This window comes from Bison bison, unplaced genomic scaffold (assembly GCF_000754665.1).
Source record: "Bison bison bison isolate TAMUID 2011002044 unplaced genomic scaffold, Bison_UMD1.0 scf7180017864239, whole genome shotgun sequence".
NCBI classification, from domain to species: Eukaryota; Metazoa; Chordata; class Mammalia; order Artiodactyla; family Bovidae; genus Bison; species Bison bison.
This window is the reverse complement of record NW_011494811.1, coordinates 4123276-4142610: the sequence shown is the minus strand read 5'-3', so window position 1 is coordinate 4142610 and position 19335 is coordinate 4123276. Positions and strand designations below refer to the sequence as shown.

The 19335-nt window shown below is 52.1% G+C and overlaps 1 protein-coding gene across 2 annotated transcripts in view; it reads left to right on the top strand.

The window, feature by feature from the left end:
• The window catches only part of PLEKHH1 (pleckstrin homology domain containing, family H (with MyTH4 domain) member 1), a 59000-nt gene extending 40255 nt beyond the window's left edge, over nucleotides 1-18745 (top strand). For both annotated transcript variants that reach the window (XM_010846719.1, XM_010846718.1), the window contains 20 exons: nucleotides 1651-1801; nucleotides 1972-2114; nucleotides 3111-3221; nucleotides 4440-4526; nucleotides 4829-4990; nucleotides 6091-6171; nucleotides 6483-6665; nucleotides 7066-7174; nucleotides 7978-8090; nucleotides 8693-8869; nucleotides 9210-9307; nucleotides 9784-9961; nucleotides 10642-10797; nucleotides 11806-11906; nucleotides 12883-13024; nucleotides 14113-14255; nucleotides 14366-14495; nucleotides 16083-16169; nucleotides 16425-16571; nucleotides 17478-18745. In XM_010846719.1, the coding sequence (XP_010845021.1) occupies nucleotides 1651-1801; nucleotides 1972-2114; nucleotides 3111-3221; nucleotides 4440-4526; nucleotides 4829-4990; nucleotides 6091-6171; nucleotides 6483-6665; nucleotides 7066-7174; nucleotides 7978-8090; nucleotides 8693-8869; nucleotides 9210-9307; nucleotides 9784-9961; nucleotides 10642-10797; nucleotides 11806-11906; nucleotides 12883-13024; nucleotides 14113-14255; nucleotides 14366-14495; nucleotides 16083-16169; nucleotides 16425-16571; nucleotides 17478-17639 (2661 nt within the window). In that variant the 3' untranslated portion in view covers nucleotides 17640-18745. The remainder of the gene's footprint in view (nucleotides 1-1650; nucleotides 1802-1971; nucleotides 2115-3110; nucleotides 3222-4439; nucleotides 4527-4828; nucleotides 4991-6090; nucleotides 6172-6482; nucleotides 6666-7065; nucleotides 7175-7977; nucleotides 8091-8692; nucleotides 8870-9209; nucleotides 9308-9783; nucleotides 9962-10641; nucleotides 10798-11805; nucleotides 11907-12882; nucleotides 13025-14112; nucleotides 14256-14365; nucleotides 14496-16082; nucleotides 16170-16424; nucleotides 16572-17477) is intronic.
• The last annotated feature ends 590 nt before the right edge of the window (nucleotides 18746-19335 follow it).

The following is a 19335-nucleotide window of genomic DNA, read 5'->3' as shown; positions in this document are numbered from 1 at the left end:
AGTCAAACTATTATGCTCCACATCTTCATCCAATTCCCCCACTTGAGGAACCACAAGTCTGATCTCTTTTTCTATGAGTTTCTTTGTTTTTGAAGTATAATTGACCTACAACACTATATGAGTTCCTGGTGCATAGCAATATCTTTATTAGGTTTTTATTAGAAAAATTCTACATTTACAAAAATGTGAAAGATTATGATGGAGGGCAAAGTAAAAAGTTAGAGGTTAAACCAATGCCTGCTCCACCTCTTCTCATCTTTTCACATGTCTGTCCCAGAGACCAGTGGGGTTCCATCCTGAATTTTTTATGTGTTCAAACATGTATTCCCATATATACTCCCATAACTTTTCTACATTTTAGAAAAACATTTATTTATTTGGCTGCCTCGGGTCTTAGTTACAGCACATGGAATCTTTACTGCATCGTGTGGCATCTTTCACTGTGGCACGTAGACTCTTAGTTGCTCCACAGCACGTGGAATCTTAGTTCCCTGACCAGGGATCAAACTCATGTCACCTGCATTGTAAGATGAATTCTTAACCACTGGACCATCAGGGAAGTCCCCCTCTCTCTATATATATATATATTTTTTTTTTTTTTTAACAAAAATCAGATATTGCTACAACATGATGTTTTCGTATACTTTTTGATCTGTTTTTGTTACTGTTTTTTGAGATCATAACAGTAATACTTTGTAAAACTTGTTTGTAGAAGGATAAAAAGCCCAAAGTGAAATTTCCTCTTACTCCTAACCCTAGAGGCAGCTATCACTGATGGTTTGGTGTTTATTCTGTAATGACCTCTGATGTGTTTACAAATGTTCTGTCCCTCTCTCACGTGTACACACACAGAGGATGACGTCATGCATGTTAGTCTGCCCGTTGCTTTTGCACCCAGCCATGTGTCAGGTCTTCCTGCCCCGCCTCCACAGGCGGCACAGCTCTGCCTCCCTTTTTAGGGCTGTCCAGTATCCCTGGTATAGACGCCCCATAACGACTTTAACTTGTCCTCCCCTGATTCACAGTGTGGGTCATCTCTATCTCTAAAATCAATGTTGCGATGAACATCACCGTGCAAATACTTCTCTGTGCACTTATATATACATAAGGACCTAGTTCTAGAGGTGGAATTTATGGGTAGATAATATGTATGTTTTAAATTGTGACAGGTAGTGACAAATAACCTCCTAAAAAGATGTGATCACACTATAGAGAGTATCCTTTTCCGCACAGTTTCCCCAACATTGAAGTAATTGGTCTTTTAAAATTTTTACTATGATCTCGATTTGTCATCCCCACCCACTTTTAAAGCTCCAGTCTCAGCCTTGGCCGGTGGTGTGGTTTTCTGGCCCCCTAGTGGCAGGGAGCAAGGGTCCCAGCGGCCAGCTGTTCAGCCCCAGTGGGCAGCTCCCCTGGGGACCACGTGGTGTGTGGGGGAGAGAGAAGCATGGAGGTGAGGATGCAAGGGTAAGGTGATCAGGTCAGGAGGGGACAGTTGTCTTTTGGGTGTTCCAGCTGGGTGGAGGCGTCCCCATGCGCTAGACAGGCTGTGTTGGCCACACCGGGGCACATGGAGCTGGAGAGAAAGTGCAGGTGGGTGGGGCTTGCTTTGCAGCAGGAGCTGCAGTGGGGAGGGGGCCTGTCTTGCAGAAAGCCACGCAGATCAGCACGGTGCCCTTTGTGGACGAGTCCTCTGGGTCCGATGATGACTGCAGCTCCCAGGCTAGCTTCCGAACTTCACTCCCCTGCTCTGAGTCCAGGAAAACCAGTGGACTGGGCAGCCCCCGGGCCATCAAGAGAGGTAGGGAGGAGGGGGGTGGGAGGGGTATGAAACAATGACGGGCCCCTCCTCTCCTCCCATGGGCAGTCCTACTTGGGGGTCCCTGGCGGGTGAGGAAGGCCCTGCAGTTCCCAGGCTGGGCTAGCCAAGAGGGTGTGGACCCAGGCCTGGACTCCTCTTCCCTTGGACAGGTGTCTCCATGTCCTCGCTGAGCTCCGAGGGTGACTACGCCATTCCCCCGGATGCCTGCTCCTTGGACAGTGACTACTCTGAGCCTGAGCACAAACTGAAGCGCACCTCGTCCTATTCCACTGATGGGCTGGGCCCGGGCGGGGTGAGCTGGGAGCTCCGCTCCCACCCCACGGGGCCAAGGCAGGGCTGGGTGGGAGTGGACCGCCAGTACGAGGCCCAGGCAGCAGCTGTGGGGTCCCTGGGACTGGCGAAGGGACAGCGGGGCCTGGGGGCTGCCACTGATGCTGTGAGGCCTCGGGGAGTGGGCGGGGGGTATGCAGTTATGAGGTCAGGTGCACTCAGACCTCATCACTATGGCCCGGGGGGCCCCGTGGGGCAGGAGGAGTTTACACGTGTTGCCTCTTTAGCACCACGCTGACCCGGGAATGCTGAGCGCTAACAGTGTATTTATTGAGTTCTTACTGTGCCGGGCACCATGCTCAGGGCTTTGCATGCCGTGTCTCATTTGTCCTCACAGTCATCTCAGGCTTATTACCCCACCTCTCGGATGAGAAGCCTGAGGCTCAGGTGTGCTGTTGTGCTCCAGAGCCGGCAGTGAGTCCAGGTGGCTCATTCCCCAGCCCTTGCTCCACACCCCTGTGCTGCCCTGTCTTGTCTTTCCCTCCCCCTCCACAGACTCTCCTCCCCGCCTCAGCTCATGTTCCCCAAACTCTTCTCTCACTCTTCCTTGCTGCCTGGAATGGCCTTCTTCCTCCTCTGGGTTCATCTCGAAGGAAAGGCTGATTTCCTTTCAAGGCTGGTTCAGGTATGGCTCCTGCTGGAAGCCTCCCCTGGCCAGCCTCTCGCTTGTACAGCCCCTGATCCACCACCTCCTCACGGTCATGTGTTGTCTCCCCCTGCCAGCAGGACCACCCATGCTTTATGACCTCTCTCTGCACCCTTAGCTGGGCAGTTCTCTGAAAACACACGTTGTTGTTGTTGTAGTCGCTAAGTCATGTCCGACACACACAGTAGATACTCGATAGTTTGTTTTAATTGATGACAAAGCAGCGATTCTGCTGGGCCCTTTTGGCCTGTGTGATGTCCAGGAACCCAGTGATTTTTCCCCTTCTTGCCCTGCACCCTTCCACTCCTGCAGGAGTCACTGGAGAAGTCGGGCTACTTGCTGAAAATGGGGAGCCGGGTGAAGACGTGGAAGAGGCGCTGGTTTGTGCTGAGACAGGGACAGATCATGTACTACAAGTCTCCGGTGAGACCTTCCTTCCCTGGACAGTAGGCAAAAGTACCCACCCCAGCCCCAGAACTGCATGAGGGACTGGAAGCCAGGCAGAGGGCGAAGGTCTGGCAGGTGGAAGAGGCAGCCTGGGCAGGTTCCTGAGGCTCTGAGCCCTACATGGGACCAGGAGTGAAATCAAGCCCTGAGCAGTCAAGGGCACTTCTAGACCACTTGGCTTGGTGATTTCTTTTTCCTTCGGAAGCTGAGTTCTTCTTATGCCTGGTCCTGTAAATGAACTATTCCTAGGCTGCCCTCATGTGATCTGGACTGTTCTAACAGGGAGGCTTGTTTCCTCCTCCATCTCCTTCCAACGCTGTTTGGAATTAGGGAGCCTTAGGATCTGGGACCTAGGAGAAGGCAATGGCACCCCACTCCAGTACTCTTGCCTAGAAAATCCCATGGATGGAGGAGCCTGATAGGCTGCGGCCCATGGGGTCACTAAGAGTTGGACACGACTGAGCGACTTCACTTTCACTTTTCGCTTTCATACATTGGAGAAGGAGATGGCAATCCACTCCAGTGTTCTTGCCTAGAGAATCCCAGGGATGGGGAAGCCTCACGGGCTGCCGTCTATGGGGTCGCACAGAGTTGGACACGACTGAAGCGATTTAGCAGCAGCAGCAGGATCCTGGGACCTAGTTTGGCAGGATCTCCCTGGAGGACCAATGTTAATGTTTTTTTTAATTTAAAAATGTTTTTCAATGTTAATGTTTTAAAGAAGGTGAAAAGGCCTGTCTCTTGTGCAACTCCAATTGATTGGTAGTGCATGCCCTGAGCACCATGTTAAGGATTCTGGGCCTGTACCACTCAATGAGTAGGCATGCTCTGATTGATTAATAATGTCTGGAAAGGGTAATGGTGACATACAGGCCACCTGTTGATGACACTTGCTATAAAATATATAGTAGAAAGAATTTAAGGGCTTTATAGCTCAGGAATAACTTAGTGGCTTCTTATCCAATTTTTAAAAAGGTTCAAGCTATGCTTTTGAGGCCTGGATCAACAGGACCCATGTCTCTAATCATTGCTCCATTTACTTAGAACCAAGATCCAGAACAAGTTACCCATCATACCGCAGCCCAGGAACGCTTGGGAGTCACTTTCCCCTTTGTGACCTGGAATAAGATCGGAGGGGAAACGGTGTGCTCTGGGAAGGCTCCAACCTCTTTCCTCTCCTTCCTTTCTTTACAGAGTGATGTCATCCGGAAACCGCAAGGCCAAGTGGAACTAAACTCCCGTTGCCAGATTGTTCGAGGGGAAGGTGCACAGACATTCCAGGTGAACATGGTCCTGGCAGTTGGTGTTTTAGATAGAAGAGGTGCTGGGTTTAGATATGGCTCCGATGAAAACAAAGATGGGGCAAGATGAGCGTGTGTGGAAGACATGACACTGACATTTGCATCGCTCCTCATTTGTGGGTTTGAGGAAGAAGAGGAGGCAGGATGTGAGATGGAGTGAAGTAGGAGAGAGATGGAAAAAAAAAGGAGAAGAAGGAAGGGCCGGTGGGCCAGAGTTCTGTGCCACCTCATAGCCGGGCCCCTGTTTTTCCATCCTCCTCTCCCCACCCCCTCACCCCCCAGCTCATCTCTGAGAAGAAGACCTACTACCTGACGGCTGACTCGCCTAGCCTGCTGGAGGAGTGGATCCGTGTCCTGCAGAGCCTGCTGAAGGTCCAGGCCATTGGGCCTCCAGCCCTGCCTCAGGGGGGCACCAAGCCCACCGTGAAGGGCTGGCTGACTAAGGTATGGGTTGGGGGATGGGGGAGGCATGTGGGCCTCCTGAGAGTCAGGGGAGCCAGGAGTGAGTCCCAGGGGTGGCGGGTCCCCTCCTGACACAGCTTTCTGCAGAGGGTTCCTCACATTGGTTACCTGTGGTCTGAGCCACATAAGGTGATGGTGAATGACTCTCTGGAAAAACAGGGATCAAGGTTGTTAGAGCAACAGCTGTTCTCAAGTCAGAGGGGGGAAACGAATGTCTTGGACCCATTTTGAGGTCATTTGAAGTTGCCCCCACTGCTGCTTTGTACCCACCACAGCTCAGTATGAATAGAGGGAAGCTGTGACCTCAGTGAGGCAGGCGTGGCCAAAGATTCATAATATCTCAGGCTGCCCTAAAGATATTTTTTGATTTTTTTTTTTTTTTAAGCCGTGCCACTTGGCATGCAAGATCCTAGTTCCCTGACCAGGGATTGACCCCAGTGCCCTCTGTAGCGGAAGCTCAGAGTCTTAACCACTGGGCCACCAGGGAAATCCCTAAAGACATTTTAATTAGGGCCTTTCTGGTTGCAGGGAGCTGAGAAGCACTTGTTGACCCCCAGGGAGGGAGGTTAACAGGGAAGTGCAGTAACTAGGCCAGGACACTGTCAGGAGTGATACGTAAGAAGCTCCGTGCTCGGGGCTCTCCCTCTGCCTTCCTGTTCAGTCTGGGTTCACAGCCCTCTCCTCTGCTCGGGTGCAGTGTTTTTACACTTCATGATTACATTTGCCCAAGGACTTCAGCCCATGGTGGCCCTGCCCTCCCAACTCTAGTCCTTGCTGACTAGCAAGTTCTTCTTGTGGTCACATTCCTGGGACAGGACATCTGGTTGGCCAGGTCGACCTTTTAATGGCAGTTCATATGAGGGTGAATGGGGGTGTCGTGGCCATGGACCCTTGCTGTGAAAGGGCTGGTTCCATCAGTCGAGAATCTGGGTGGCATCTGAGTTTGACCTGGAATTGACCTAAGGGTCTGAGTTGAACCAGGGGTTTTGAGATCTGTCTCCTCGTGGCTTCTCTTTGCCAGTCCCAGATTTACTTCTGGGGTCATCTGATTCTGATAATGCTGGCTCACTTCTGACCTGCAGGTCAAGCATGGCCACTCCAAGCTGGTCTGGTGTGCTCTTGTTGGGAGAACCTTCTACTACTATCGAAGCCATGAGGACAAGGTACTTCCTGGCCTCCCAATAGCTTCCCCCAATCCGCATTCCTGTGGCTCCGTGTCCTGATGAAAGGCTCTACCCCAAACCCTATAACCAGTACAAAGCTAGTGGCCCTCTTTTGAGTGTGTGACCAGTGTGCAAGGCCCACAGGTTGTTTTTGTGTGGCATGTCTGTGCTCCTCCAGGCCTGTCTCCCCTTCCCCATCCTGTCATCCATCCACCTCCTTGATCCCCAGCCCTATAAGCCCTGAGGTTCAGAGAGAGGAGACTCCTCCATCCCTGCCAACCCTCCCATTCATGCAAGGCTCCTGTCTGCAGCGACCCCTGGGCCGTCTGCCTGTGCGGGACGCGCGCATAGAGGAAGTAGATCGATCCTGCGACTCAGACGAGGACTATGAGGCTGGAGGAACCCGGCGGTTGCTGTCCTCCCACTACACGCTGGTGATCCACCCCCCGGAGCACAGCCCCACCTACCTCCTCATTGGCACCAAGCATGAAAAGGTGAGGGAGGGGCTGGGCCTCCGTGGCAAAGCTCAAACCTTTGATTCTCATCTTCCTTCCTTCTTCCCTGAGATTCCCAAAATTCAAACTTATTTTCCTCCTAGACATGTTGGCAACTCATATTTCCTGATTGGGAATATTCCTTGTACTGGGTTCATTCCCAGCGACCAACATCTCTTCACTGGGGCCATGAGATGGAGGGGACCACAAGCTTAGGAACTTAGGTTCATATTCATTCGATCCCAAGACTTTCCTCTTAGAGACCAGTGGCCTCAGCTTGTGCCAACCAACAGGCTGAGCATCGCCCTGGACTTGGCCCCTTCAGGGAAGCGCCCTTGGAGGTCCTGCCTCCGTTCTCTCCCAGCCCAGCCCCATCAGCTGGCTTTCCGTCTGCTTCCAGGATACGTGGCTTTACCACCTCACGGTGGCTGCAGGTGGCAGCAGTGCCAAGGTGGGCACTGCCTATGAGCAGCTCATTGGAAAGCTGATGGATGGTGAAGGAGACCCGGGTAAGGCAAGGGTGGCCGTCACTGCTGGGTTGGAGGGCGGTGGCTGAGTAATTGGTGGTTGGGAACCCCAAGAAAGCACGACCGTGCCCTGAAGCTGTTTGGAAAGCATCTGAGCCACAGAAGGGCATTCGTGTCCCATGTTCCAGGGCCTTGTTTCTGGTGAGGATACTGGGGAGACCACTCAGTATCTGGGGGAGTTGTCTGGGGAGCAGACACTTGGTCAATGTTTTACTTTGTTCCCTGCAACTTTGCTGGCCAGACAGAGGGTTGAGGAAAGAAGGTGGCTGGTTAATCTGTAGTTAAGAGGTGGTTAATAAATGAAGTTAGGATCAGGCTGACTTGAGCCTGGGGCATTTAGAAGTCTGTATTTTGCTACTGATTCTCAGGACCCTAAGGACCTAAGGGCTCCCAGCACACACACACTGCTCCACTGCTGCCTCAAGGCTTGTTTGTTCCAGGCTGATACACATTCCTTCATCCAGACCTGACGCTGCAATGAGAGGGCCTCCCTTGCACACACGCGCACACACACACACGCTTACAGATGCCCACGCCTTGCACACTCACTCCTACTGCAGCCCCATGAGCAAAGCAGCCTTCCTGTAAGCTGTGCTTCTGAGTGTGCTGAATAAATGCAGCGCACACCTGCCCAGCCCACGCTCTGTGGGTGTAAACGCAGCACAACCCGTGTGTCCAGACTGAAAACCCTGTGTTCCCTGCAGATCAGAGAAGGGGTGGGGTGGGGGGCGCGTTCCCTGCGCACTTCTGACTGCCGCTGCTCTCTGGTGCTGTGCTCCGGGCAGACTCCCCCCTCTGGAGGCACCCCATGCTGTGCTACAGCAAAGACGGGCTGTACACCTCCCTCACCACCCTGCCCTCCGAGGCCCTGCAGACGGAAGCTGTCAAGCTCTTCAAGGTAAAGTGGGAGCTGAGCCCAGGCCCACAGGCTGGCAGTTGGCACCCTTGCCCTGCATCTCGGCTCTGGCCAGAGCAGTTCTGTGCACCGTGGTGATGGAGACCCAGGCAGTTTAGGGGGTAGCTTACAGAGGGATCTGAAGAGGACGGGAGACAGTCCCTCAGGGTTCCCACCGTGTCCTTTATGGGGAAGATACTGGAAGCTCTGGGATGTCACCCCTGGGCCCTTGAAATGAAGAGCTGCCGTCCTTCTGGAGTGCACAGTGGGAAGGGGCAGGTTTCTGTTGCTTCTGGACCTGAGAGGTTCTGGCCTATTTTGGATGTTCTTTGTTCCCCTCTGAATATTCTATCTTTTTAAAAAATGAATATGTCTTGTTTATGTAACGGGAATATTTAAAGAAGGAAAGATCCTCTCCCAAAGTAACCATCTCAGAAAGCATAGATATTCTCAAGCAGTAATGATGCTCCCTCTGAGAAAGCGCCGTCTGCAGTGAACCGGGAACTCCCTTGAGCTCTCGGGGTCGGGGGGGACAGGCCAGTCTGTCCCAGCCACAGAGGACAGTCATCAAGGAACCGCCCGAGCCTGCCGTCGTCTCCCTGCAGTCCTGCCAGCTCTTCATCAACGTGCCCGTGGAAGCTGCCTCGGTGGACTACCACGTGTCCCTGGCGCAGACGGCGCTGCAGGTCTGCCTGGTTCACCCCGAGCTGCAGAGCGAGATCTACTGCCAACTCATGAAGCAGATCAGCTGCCGCCCGCCGCAGAAGTACTCCCTCATGCAGGTGGGCGTCCCTGGGGCAGAACAGCTGTGGGCCAGGGCTGCCCAGGAGGTGGGAAAGGTGGAAGGAGGTGACTGGGCACATATCCTCCGAGCCTGGCGGCCAGCAGGCAGCCTCGGGGCACAGAGCTGTCCCGCTGTCTTCTCTGTGCCCCTCCTGGATGTCCACACACAGACTGCCTGACTACAGTTTTGGATGGAGCCTGGCCAAGCTGGCCCTCCCGGTGCCCACAGAAGGTTGGGGGCTGTGGTTTGGAGGGGCTGCTGAAGGCTCTGCAGCTCAGGACTGTGAGGGTGGTGGCGTGCAGACCCAGCACTCACCCCGCACTTCCTTCCCCGCTCAGTGCTGGCAGCTCCTGGCTCTGTGCGCCCCCCTCTTCCTGCCTCAGCACCACTTCCTCTGGTATGTCAAGCAGCAGCTCCAGCGCCATGCGGATCCCAGGTGAGATAGTGCCCCTCTGGCGTTACTGGCAGGCGTGATCGAGAGGGACGCTGAAGGAGACCAGGATGGATCAGATCGCCCCTGCTCCCTGGGATTTGTGTGGTGGCCGTGGAGACTTTGCCCATCAGCATGTACACTGATAGGCACATGGCGATCCGGGCACTCTGGGCTCCTCTACATGCCAGTCCACGTAGGCATGGGTATTTTGTGGGGGCTTTCATGTGAAGCTACAGTGCCCCCACACCCCCATATTTTCATTCTCTGTTGCCATGTTTTTGGGCTCCTGCAGAAAATAGCCATGCCAGCAGCCTGCAGCAAATAGACCCCGAAAGACAAAGTAACACCCCAGACCTGTCTTCAGGGCTCCTATCACAGCCTCCCAGCTGCGGGTTCAGTCCTACAGGTTATGTGTCGGTAGGGAGCCGGGGGTGAGTGGATTCCCCAGTGTTCCTTTTTCCCTTCACCTGTCTTTTTAGAAACGAAACTGGTCAGTACGCCACGTACTGCCAGCGGGCGGTGGAGCGGACGCTGCAGACTGGGGAGCGGGAGGCCAGGCCGTCGCGCATGGAGGTGGTGTCCATCCTGTTGCGGAACCCCTTCCACCACTCCCTGCCCTTCAGCATCCCCGTGCACTTCGCCAATGGGACCTACCAGGTGACCAGGCTGCCGAGATCCCTGAGCTGAGTCTTCTCATGTCACTGACCCAGAGGAGAACACCTTTGGGCCAGAGGGTGCTGAGCCTCCGTAGGCCCAGCAGATCATAATAGGAAGACCAGCCGAAGCACAGGCCTGGGGTTTAGAGGGCGAGTGGGGCCATTTGCGCCAGTGTGGAGGGAGGAAGGGGCTGGAATCTCAGAAGTGCTTCAGTGTTCGAGGCCTGGGAGGTGGATCTTTTGAACCCACTGCACGAACAGGGAAGCTGAGACACTGACCAAGAGGGTGGCCTGGGAAAGGGCCCCCCAAAAGCGTTTATAGCATGTGGGACTGCAGTTCACTGTGGGCAGGCTCCTCCCTTAGGCACTCACCACTCCACATGGAAACCAGCTTCCTTTGGCCTTTGCAATTGCCCTTTCAGACTCCTGGTAGCTCAGCCTGCAATGTAGGAGACTTAGGTTTGATCCCTGGGTTGGGAAAATCCCCTGGAGAAGGAAATGGCAACCCACTCCAGCATCCTTGCCTGGAGAGTTCCATGAACAGAGGAGCCTGGCGGACTACAGTCCATGGGGCTGCGAAGAGTCGGACACGACTAAGCGACTTTCACTTCACTTGCTTCTTTCAGTCACGCCTTTCCACCTCCTGGGCCCTGACCCCTCCACTGGCCCCTCTCCCGGCAGGTGGTGGGTTTTGACGGCTCCTCCACCGTGGACGAGTTCCTCCAGCGGCTAAACCAGGAGACGGGCATGAGGAAGTCCTCCCATTCGGGCTTTGCCCTATTCACGGATGACCCTGCTGGCAGGGACCTGGAACACTGCCTGCAGGGGAGCGTCAAGGTGATGGCCCCACCCCCAAGCCAACTGAGTCCCTGCTTCGCTACCTTGGCCTTCAGGATTTTGTGTTCCCAACCTGTTGGAGACTAGCCCGAGGCATTCCCCCAGGCCAGCATTTCTGTGCCATCCTAAAATGAGCCCATACAGGCAGAGTTGTCTCTGCCCTTGTCTCTGGAGAGATTTCCACATCCCTCCCTTCCTTGAGAGGCTTTTCAGCTTCCAGGGGAAAAGCTGCCTCTCAGCTCAGTGTTGGAAGGACAGGGAGGCTCTTGTCAGCATCAGCCTGACCTGGGCAGAGCCCCCTGCCAGTTCCATACACACACGCACAGACAGACAACTGTATGCTGGACCCAGCAGATGTGTTGCTGGCCACTCACTCTTACCTCAACTGCCAAGGCCCTCTGTGCTTACAGGTTCCATCATAAAGAGGTAGATCCCTCTGTATGGACTTTGAGTGGGATTCGAGCCCTGTGTTGTATTAGGGTCTGGGGTTAGAGCTGCAGGGCATGCTGGCTGTTGGTGGGAATGTGCTGGAGCAGTTGATAAGGATGCTTTCTCTATGGTGACAGGACAAAGGCTTCTATAGTCTTTTACCATTGCCTGGAAAAACTATGCCATGTACCTTCTTTGTAAATGCCTGGCATCTGTGAGGCTTTGTTACATAGGAGGCCTCTGGTAATACTTGTTGAAGAGGACAATGGCGGCTGGTGGAAGGAAAGTGGAGCTGGTGGTAAGGGGCCATGTTTTTTGACTGGGGCCACCTTGGGAGGTGGCCTCAGATGTTAAGGCAGTGGGGGACAGTGTTCCACGGTTTGCTGCCCACACTGCACGCAGAGATCCACCTCTGTCTGTAAGGAAGTCGCTGGCACCCTGGGTTCCGGGAGCATAAAGCCCTCTCAGGTCAGCCTCCGGATGGAGAACGATCATTCTGCTCTTCCTGGGTCCAGGCATGACTGGCCCTTCTTCCCCTCATCGGGAGCTTTTCTGACTTTGCTCTTTTGCATCTTGCAGATCTGTGATGCCATCTCCAAGTGGGAACAAGCCCTGAAGGAGCTGCACACCGGAAAGTCTGAGGGCAGCACACGTGTTGTGAAGCTGATTTACAAGAACAGGTCCTGAGGGCTGCCAAAGCGGGCACCAAGCATGAGGGCTGCTGCTGGGGTGCAGCTCCTCACTTTTTCACTGGAGGCCTGTCCTTCACAGATAGGCCCACAGATATAACACTGCCTACTGGTCATTAGCTGGGGGCCCAGGCAGGCTGTGCTTGTCTCTGTGAGACCCTGGACAGCTCAGGCTTTTGGTCTCTGTACTGTATCTGCACACTCACACATGTGTGCAAACACATACACATACACCCCTGACTGCCAGCCAACTTCCTCAGGCGGCTACATGTGCTACCTTAAGAGAGGAAGATTTTGAGCCCTGGATATTTAAGGCTAAAGAATAAATTACTCCTGTACCAATTCCAGGAAATACAGGAGCCACCCTGACTTTATATCACTTTGAGTAAGAAAATTTCATCTCAGATATGTCTCCAGGCAAATAATTTCCATTAGTCTCTTGGAATCTTAACTCATCCAGTTCCCTAATGAACTGTGAAAAAGGGGCTTCCCAGGTGGCGCTGTGGTAAAGAACCTGCCTGCCAATGCAAGACACCACGGGTTCAGTCCCTGGGTTGGGAATACCCCCTGGAGGAGGGCAAGGCAACCAAATCCAGTATTCTTACCTGAAGAATCCCATGGACAGAGGAGCCTGGCAGGCTACAGTCCATAGGGTTGCAAAGAGTCAGATACAACTGAAGCGACTTTGCATGCATGCACCAGGTACCAGCTTCCCCTCACCTAATCCAGTAAGTCTAAAGGTGAATTCAGATTTAACCACATGCTACTGTTGCTGTGAGATCTGGTGGCCCTGTATCTTCTCTGTGTCATGCTTGGTTAAATTTTCTGGAGGCAGTGGAAAACAGACTCACAAATGGTATAAAAAGAGTAGTTTCTTTCTTTGGAAATCAAGATATACAGCTGCAGAGACAGCCTCGTCCGTTTGGGATTCCAGTTTAGTCCTGGCTTCTCTTTCTCTCTCCTGTAGGCTGTATTTTCGGAGTCAAGTCAAAGGCGAGACAGAGCGAGAGCGTCTGCTGCTCGCCTCCCAAACTAATGGAGAGATAGTGGCAGGGAGGTTTCCTGTCAACAAGGAGCTGGCTCTGGAGATGGCTGCCCTGATGGCTCAGGTAAGGTTCTGTTCAGGAATCAGGAGGGTCAGGGGACCGTCTTGAACTCGCAGGCAGAATGCATCACATGGGAGGAAACAGAAGATTCTGCAGGTTCTGAGGTGCCAGAGAGGGTGGCCTTGCTGACTCCTTACCTAGTAGGGCACCTCACTGCAGACACTGAGAGCATGGAGCCCAGGGGCCTGTTTGAATCCAGCCACCTAACTGCTATGAGATCTTGGCCAACTTACTTTTCTTATCTATGCCTTAGTTCTCTTTTGTATTCTGAAAGCAAAAATCCCTTCCTGCTGCACCTACAGTGTTGTACTATGAGTCTTAGATAATGTATGTTGTAAAATGTGTACTCACCAGCTGTCAAACGCTGCAGTGAGAACTGGGGAAAGGAACGTGCGTTCAGGCTTTGACTCTTCTTCCTGTTACCTTTAGGAGGCTGTCTTGCCAAAGGCATCTGGGATGCCTTCTTGTTTCCCCTAAGAGTCTGGGTTTATATGCTGGAGAAGGGGAAATAATAACAGTTGATCTTTAATAAACATGTACTGAATATGCCAGAGAGAGCCCTGTGCTGAGCGTTTTATATGCATTATCCTATTTAGTTCTCATCCTTACTTTGTAGGAGAGTAAACAGAACAGAGTTTAACCTGATTGTGGTTTCAAAGCTGGTAAATGGCAGAGCTGGAATTTGAGTCAAGCATCTGACTCCCATGGCCACATCTGGAACACTGCTATACTGTAGGATCTGTAGCATCTTCCGCCCTCTATCCCATAGTTTGGGATTAGAAGCCAGAATTTCTGTAGTGTTGTCTGCCACTGATTAGCTACGTCTTTGGATAAGGCACTTAACTTCAGCTCCAAAATGAACGTTGAACTTGACAATCTTTAATATTCTTGGACCCTAAGATTTTTTCTCTGGTGTCTGTGAAACTTGAGATAAAGGGTCTGTTCACAATAAATGTTTTTTTTTCATCCATTCCCTCCTCACCAATAAAGGAATGAAATGATGGTTTATTGTACCTCTCTCAGCAGGCCCCCACCCACACCCTATCCACACCCGATTTCCTGACTTGTCCCTCCGCGTGCTTCTATTGCAGGTAGAGTATGGGGACTTGGAGAGGCCCATCCTTCCAGGACTTGGGGGTACACCCTCTGCCAAGGCTCAGCATCACCTCCAGCAGGTCCTGGACAGGTTCTACCCAAGGCGCTACAGACACGGGGCCCCCCCTGAACAGCTGAGGTAGGCTGCAGGGTCTTGCAGGAGTCACTGTGGGGAGGGCTGCAGAGTTGGGGAAACCTCAGAGCTGCGACAGAAACTTGGCACCCTGTCTCTCTGTCTGTCCAAACCAGGCACCTGGCAGATCAGCTGACCACGAAGTGGGCGGCACTGCAAGGCTGCTCCTCTCCTGAGTGCGTCCGCATCTACCTGACGGTGGCCCGGAAATGGCCCCTCTTTGGTGCTAAGCTCTTTGCTGCTCAGGTAAGTGTGAGCATTTCCAGTGGAAGGAGTGGTTACCATCCCATCTGGAAGCCCACCATACCATCAGAACTCCCTTAAGTTTCTCAGGGATTCCATCAGGTTTGAGCCAGTTCAGTCTCAACTAGTAGCGTCCGCCTGCACACTAGCGACCACTAGGGGTCGCAATCTCTCCACCCATTTCTTGCCTGCTGCAAGCTTTCCCTGGTCCAAAGCAGTTGTGACTCATTGCTTTTGGACCAGGATTATTTCTGGGTGACCCTCAACTTTCCTTTATTGATTTCTTTCCCAATCCTACCCTTGAAAAAAAAAATAGGGTCAACTAATTCACAGCAGGGTTCAGACTTGATGTGACGTCCCTCTCAAGAGTGCTTTCATTTGAAAAGAACTTTGAAAGGACGTGTTAGTATCATGACCTAAACAAACACACCTCCACTAACGTGGAGTGGCCAAGGGGGATGTGACTACTCAGGCAGCAGTTCATTTCTCTTGCATGAAGGCCAGGTGGCCAACAGTAATTTCAGCTGGAACTCTTCTTCACTGGCTATCTGGTACGTGTGAACTTTGTACATAATCACAGAGTGTGTGGATGCTGGATCAATGCTGGATGCTGGATCGTGATCCTGTTCACTGAGGGTACAGATCAGACAGTAGACATTCACTCATTCATTCAACGAAGAACTGTTGAGCTCCGATTATACCTCATGCATTGCGCTGGTTATTTGCGGTTGCAAGATGTAAGCAAATCCGACACAGTCCTTGCCTTCATGGAGCTTCCCTAGTAGGGAAGGTCCACATTAATCAAATACTAATTCTCTCTGTCTCTAAATACATATATAATTCTTTTACAAGTTGTCACAGTGCCATGAAGGAAAAGTATAGGGGTGTTATAAAGGCATATAACATGGGGACCCTCTTGGCCTGGAAGGTTGGGGAAAGCTCCTGATGAAAGAGACATGTCCATCTCTGTTCCCAGACTTATGGATAGAAGAGACAGGAGATCCAGATTGCCCTAATGCAGCCCTGGCAGGGAAAATTAGTCATTCTAAGACTTGCCCACCAAATAGTCACTTTTCTCCCTGGTAGGGCCTAAAGCCTTTAAGGTTGCATTATTGTTTTCCTGATTTTTTAAAAAAAATAATCCCTAGAAAATTGGTTGAAGCAGGATGCACTGGAGCTGGGAGAAACTGGGTGGAACGCTTTCAGTTTCTGAGAGCCAGGAGAAGACAGCCTGTTCTCCATGCCTGTGACGGAACAGCCAGGGCTGGACTCTGCTCTGCAGCAGGAACAGAGTGTGCTCTGCTCTGTTTTGTAGCAGGGTGGGCTGTGGGTACTGCAAGAAAGTGATACCCTTCCCCACTCAGCGTAGTTCGTAAGCGGCCAGAGCTCCAAGCCAGACGCCTCCTGCCACAAGCAGACTGTTTATCCAATATGCTGTACAAATACCATCTTCTGTGTTTTCTAAAAGGAGAAAAAAGTTGGAAATCACTGCCTAGCAGATCCCTGGATGTGCCTTCTACTTCAGAAGGCTCTAGTGGTTCAGAATCCTAGCTGTGACTCGGTCTGATGGGATTTTCCTGTTCCCCCCAGCCTGCACAGCTGTCTTCCAAGGAGAGCGCTCTGGTGTGGATTGCTGTGAATGAGGATGGAGTCAGCATCTTGGACCACAACACTATGGTATGGGAGGGTGAGGGCTGGCTCCCGGGTGGCTCCTCTCTGCACTCAGAGTCCTGAGCTGAGTGACCGTGGTTGCTCTGCCCCCACTACCCCCACCCCAAGCTCTGCTGTCTAGTCTAGACACAGCTATAGACATTTGGATGGAGGTCTCCAAAGTGTGGCCACTTCAGACTTCTTTCTCCTGGTCTGATGAGACTCCCAGCTCAGGAGGCAGGGGGAAAGCTACCCAGGAACTAACTGGATTGCTTCTCACAGCAACTGCACGTCACCTATCCCTACTCTTCGGTGATGACCTTCGGTGGCTGCCGAGATGACTTCATGCTTGTGATCAGATCCGTTCCAGACCAGAGCTCTGGGAAAGGCCACGTTGAGAAGTTGATCTTCCGGATGGCTGCTCCCAAGGTGGGCCTGAAAGCTGCTACATTTGACTCTGATTGAATATGATGAGGTGGGCTTAGAGCACAGAAAGGAAACTGGGGTTATGATAATACCCCAGAAGGGCCCCGCCCCAAACAAAAACGTTTGGCCTTGTCTCTGATCAGTACTCCTGAGGGTGCTGGGCTGGTAGGTAGAGGGGCTGGTGGGGGCACTCCTCACGTTACTTCTTCTGTTCTGTCAGCCACAGCACTGGGCAGCTTGGGCTGGGGCCCTCTCGCTGCTCGTCTGTGCAGCAGGCCCAGGCCCAGGGCGGCTTCCTCCTCCAGGCGCTCTCCCCTTGCCTTGGGTTCTGCTATCCCAGCACTTGTCACAAGTCGGCCAGTCAGCACAGGTTCCCCTTCCCTGGGGTTTTGAAGAAGGCCCAAAGACCTGTTTGGGTTTAAGGGCCTTGTTCCTACTCGGTACAGGAAATGTTGATTGGCAAAAATAACAATTCCAGAGACTCTGAAACCGAAGTTCTGATTTATAGTTTCTGGCTCCCTTCTGAGCAGCTGGAAACCCTGTTGTTTTAATGCTAAAGCTGGAGTTTGACAAACCTCCTCCTTCTTTTAATACTGTCCCTGCCCAAGGAGAGGACACGCAGGTCCCTTCCTCCAGGGAGGCCGCCTGCCCCGGCTTGGAGACAGCCAAAGCGGAATGTTGGTCCTCCTGTTTTCAGGAGGTACCATGGACTCCAGACGCCCATTTCACTGGTTGTCTGAACCTCACCAGTAATGATCCCCCGCTTGGACATTTCCACCCCGGGTGGGTATTAAGAGACAAACCAAAGCCCAAGAAGCTTATGTACCCAGTGCAACAGCTAGTGAGAGAGCGAGCCAGAATTCAAGCCAAAGCTAGTTCCATTCCTTCGTTTCTCTGTTGTCTCCTTAGATTGCAGAGGTGACCCTCATCTTGGCCAGCTACATGAACCACTGCTCCACAACTGTGAACCCACCCTCCACGCCCGCTGCTGCCTGCCAGCCATGGGAACTGGACGGACGACAGTTCTTTGCTTCTGTTCCCTGTGCTGCCAAGGGGCCAACGTTGCTGTGAATATTTCTCTTGCCCTTTTCCCCACCACCAGCTGGTGCCTCTGGGATTAGACATGTATCCTCGGGTGATACTACTGTGATGGGTCTGATAGCCCCCGCACCCCGCCCCAGTTGTTCTGTGAAATGTGTACTTCGGTGTCCACTTTACTCTCCAGGTGCCTTATCATGTTCCAGGGCCAACCTTTAAAAATCCAGACCCAGTATAAAAACCACTTCCCCCCCGCACACACACAAAAACACTGAGCTGTGGATGCTGTTCGGTTCTAGACGCAGGGTTGCCCGCTGCCCCTGGTCACTGAGGGCATCAGTGCTGTACGTCAGCTTTCCTGCACTGCTGCTCTCAGGGAGACTAGTATTTTTTATATTGGCTATGGTCCTCACGCAGGGATTTATACTTGAAGTTTTCCTGACATCCCTGAACGGGAGAGGACTAGAATTTCCAATTCACTTGAACTTCAACAAAAGCCTGGAACTCACTCAGGCTGGACTTCCTTTCCCACACGGGAGAGGTGTTGGCGGGGCTGGAGATAAAGGAGTTGACCCACCTTTCCCCTTCCCCTGCTACACACGAGGCATCAGTGGCGCCCTTCCGGGGCAGCGGCCCCTGCCCCTGCAGGACAAGGTACTGTCCCCCGAGAATGAAGCTGGTCTCCTCACACTGGACCATCAGCGCAACGGAGTACAAGCAAGGGCAGGGGTGGGTCTACCCTGGCTTCTCCTTGTCTCATTTTAACGACTGGACAGGGCTCAGTGAAGGCTGTGCTTACTACTGTAGAAGGTGGGCATCACTTATTCCCCTGCTCATTGAAAAACCAAGCAAATGCATCCTGCTCTTTGCTACTCTGTGAGGCCACCAAAAATGACTCAGAAACAGAAGATCCCCCCTCCAGGCTTGTGAGGATTTGCTTAAGACTTCTAGTGAACTTGCACTGGGAATTAGTTTGAGGGCAGAGCACACACATGTGTTATCTGATGCCTGACTGAAAGTTTCTTTCACCTTTTGCCTCCTGGTGATGCCAATATCTCCCCACCCCCGAGTGAGACCTGCTGTTGAGTGCAGAGATGGTCGTGTCTCCGCCCTCCCCTGACAGGGAAAAAAAAAAAAAAGACGAAAGAGTTCATTTATACTCTGATATTCCAACACGGGAGAAACTGAGTTTTATTTCATAGCTCTAACTCAGCCTTATCATTTTTCAATAAAGTGCTGAACAAACTACATGAGTTTAGCAATAGCATCTATGAACCAAGCCTTTAACCCCAACAAAGTGTGTGGTGGGGGCACACTGCAAAAACTGCAAGGCTGGAACTAGTTTATCTGAACACCTCAGCTGCTGTAAGCTTCCCCTCTCACCCTTTAAACTGAGAAGCATGACGAAAAAGGCAGCACATCAGAGTGTCTGCCTCTTTTAAATGAACTGGACTTTGCCAGGCTGGCAATTTTATAGCTGCCTCCCAATTTGGTTTCTCCCTTTCCCCCACGATTTGGGATTTAGCTGAGACATTTCTACCTCGAACAAGTCACATGTCATATGTCCCACAGAATCCTGAATAACCCTTCCAGGGCTGGTGTAAAAGGCAGAAGTTACAGCTCTGGTTTTGTAATATCTTGAATATCTCTAAGACAAATAAGGATATTATCCTTTGGATAAGATATTATCCTATCCAAATAAGGATAATATCCTATTAATAAGGATATT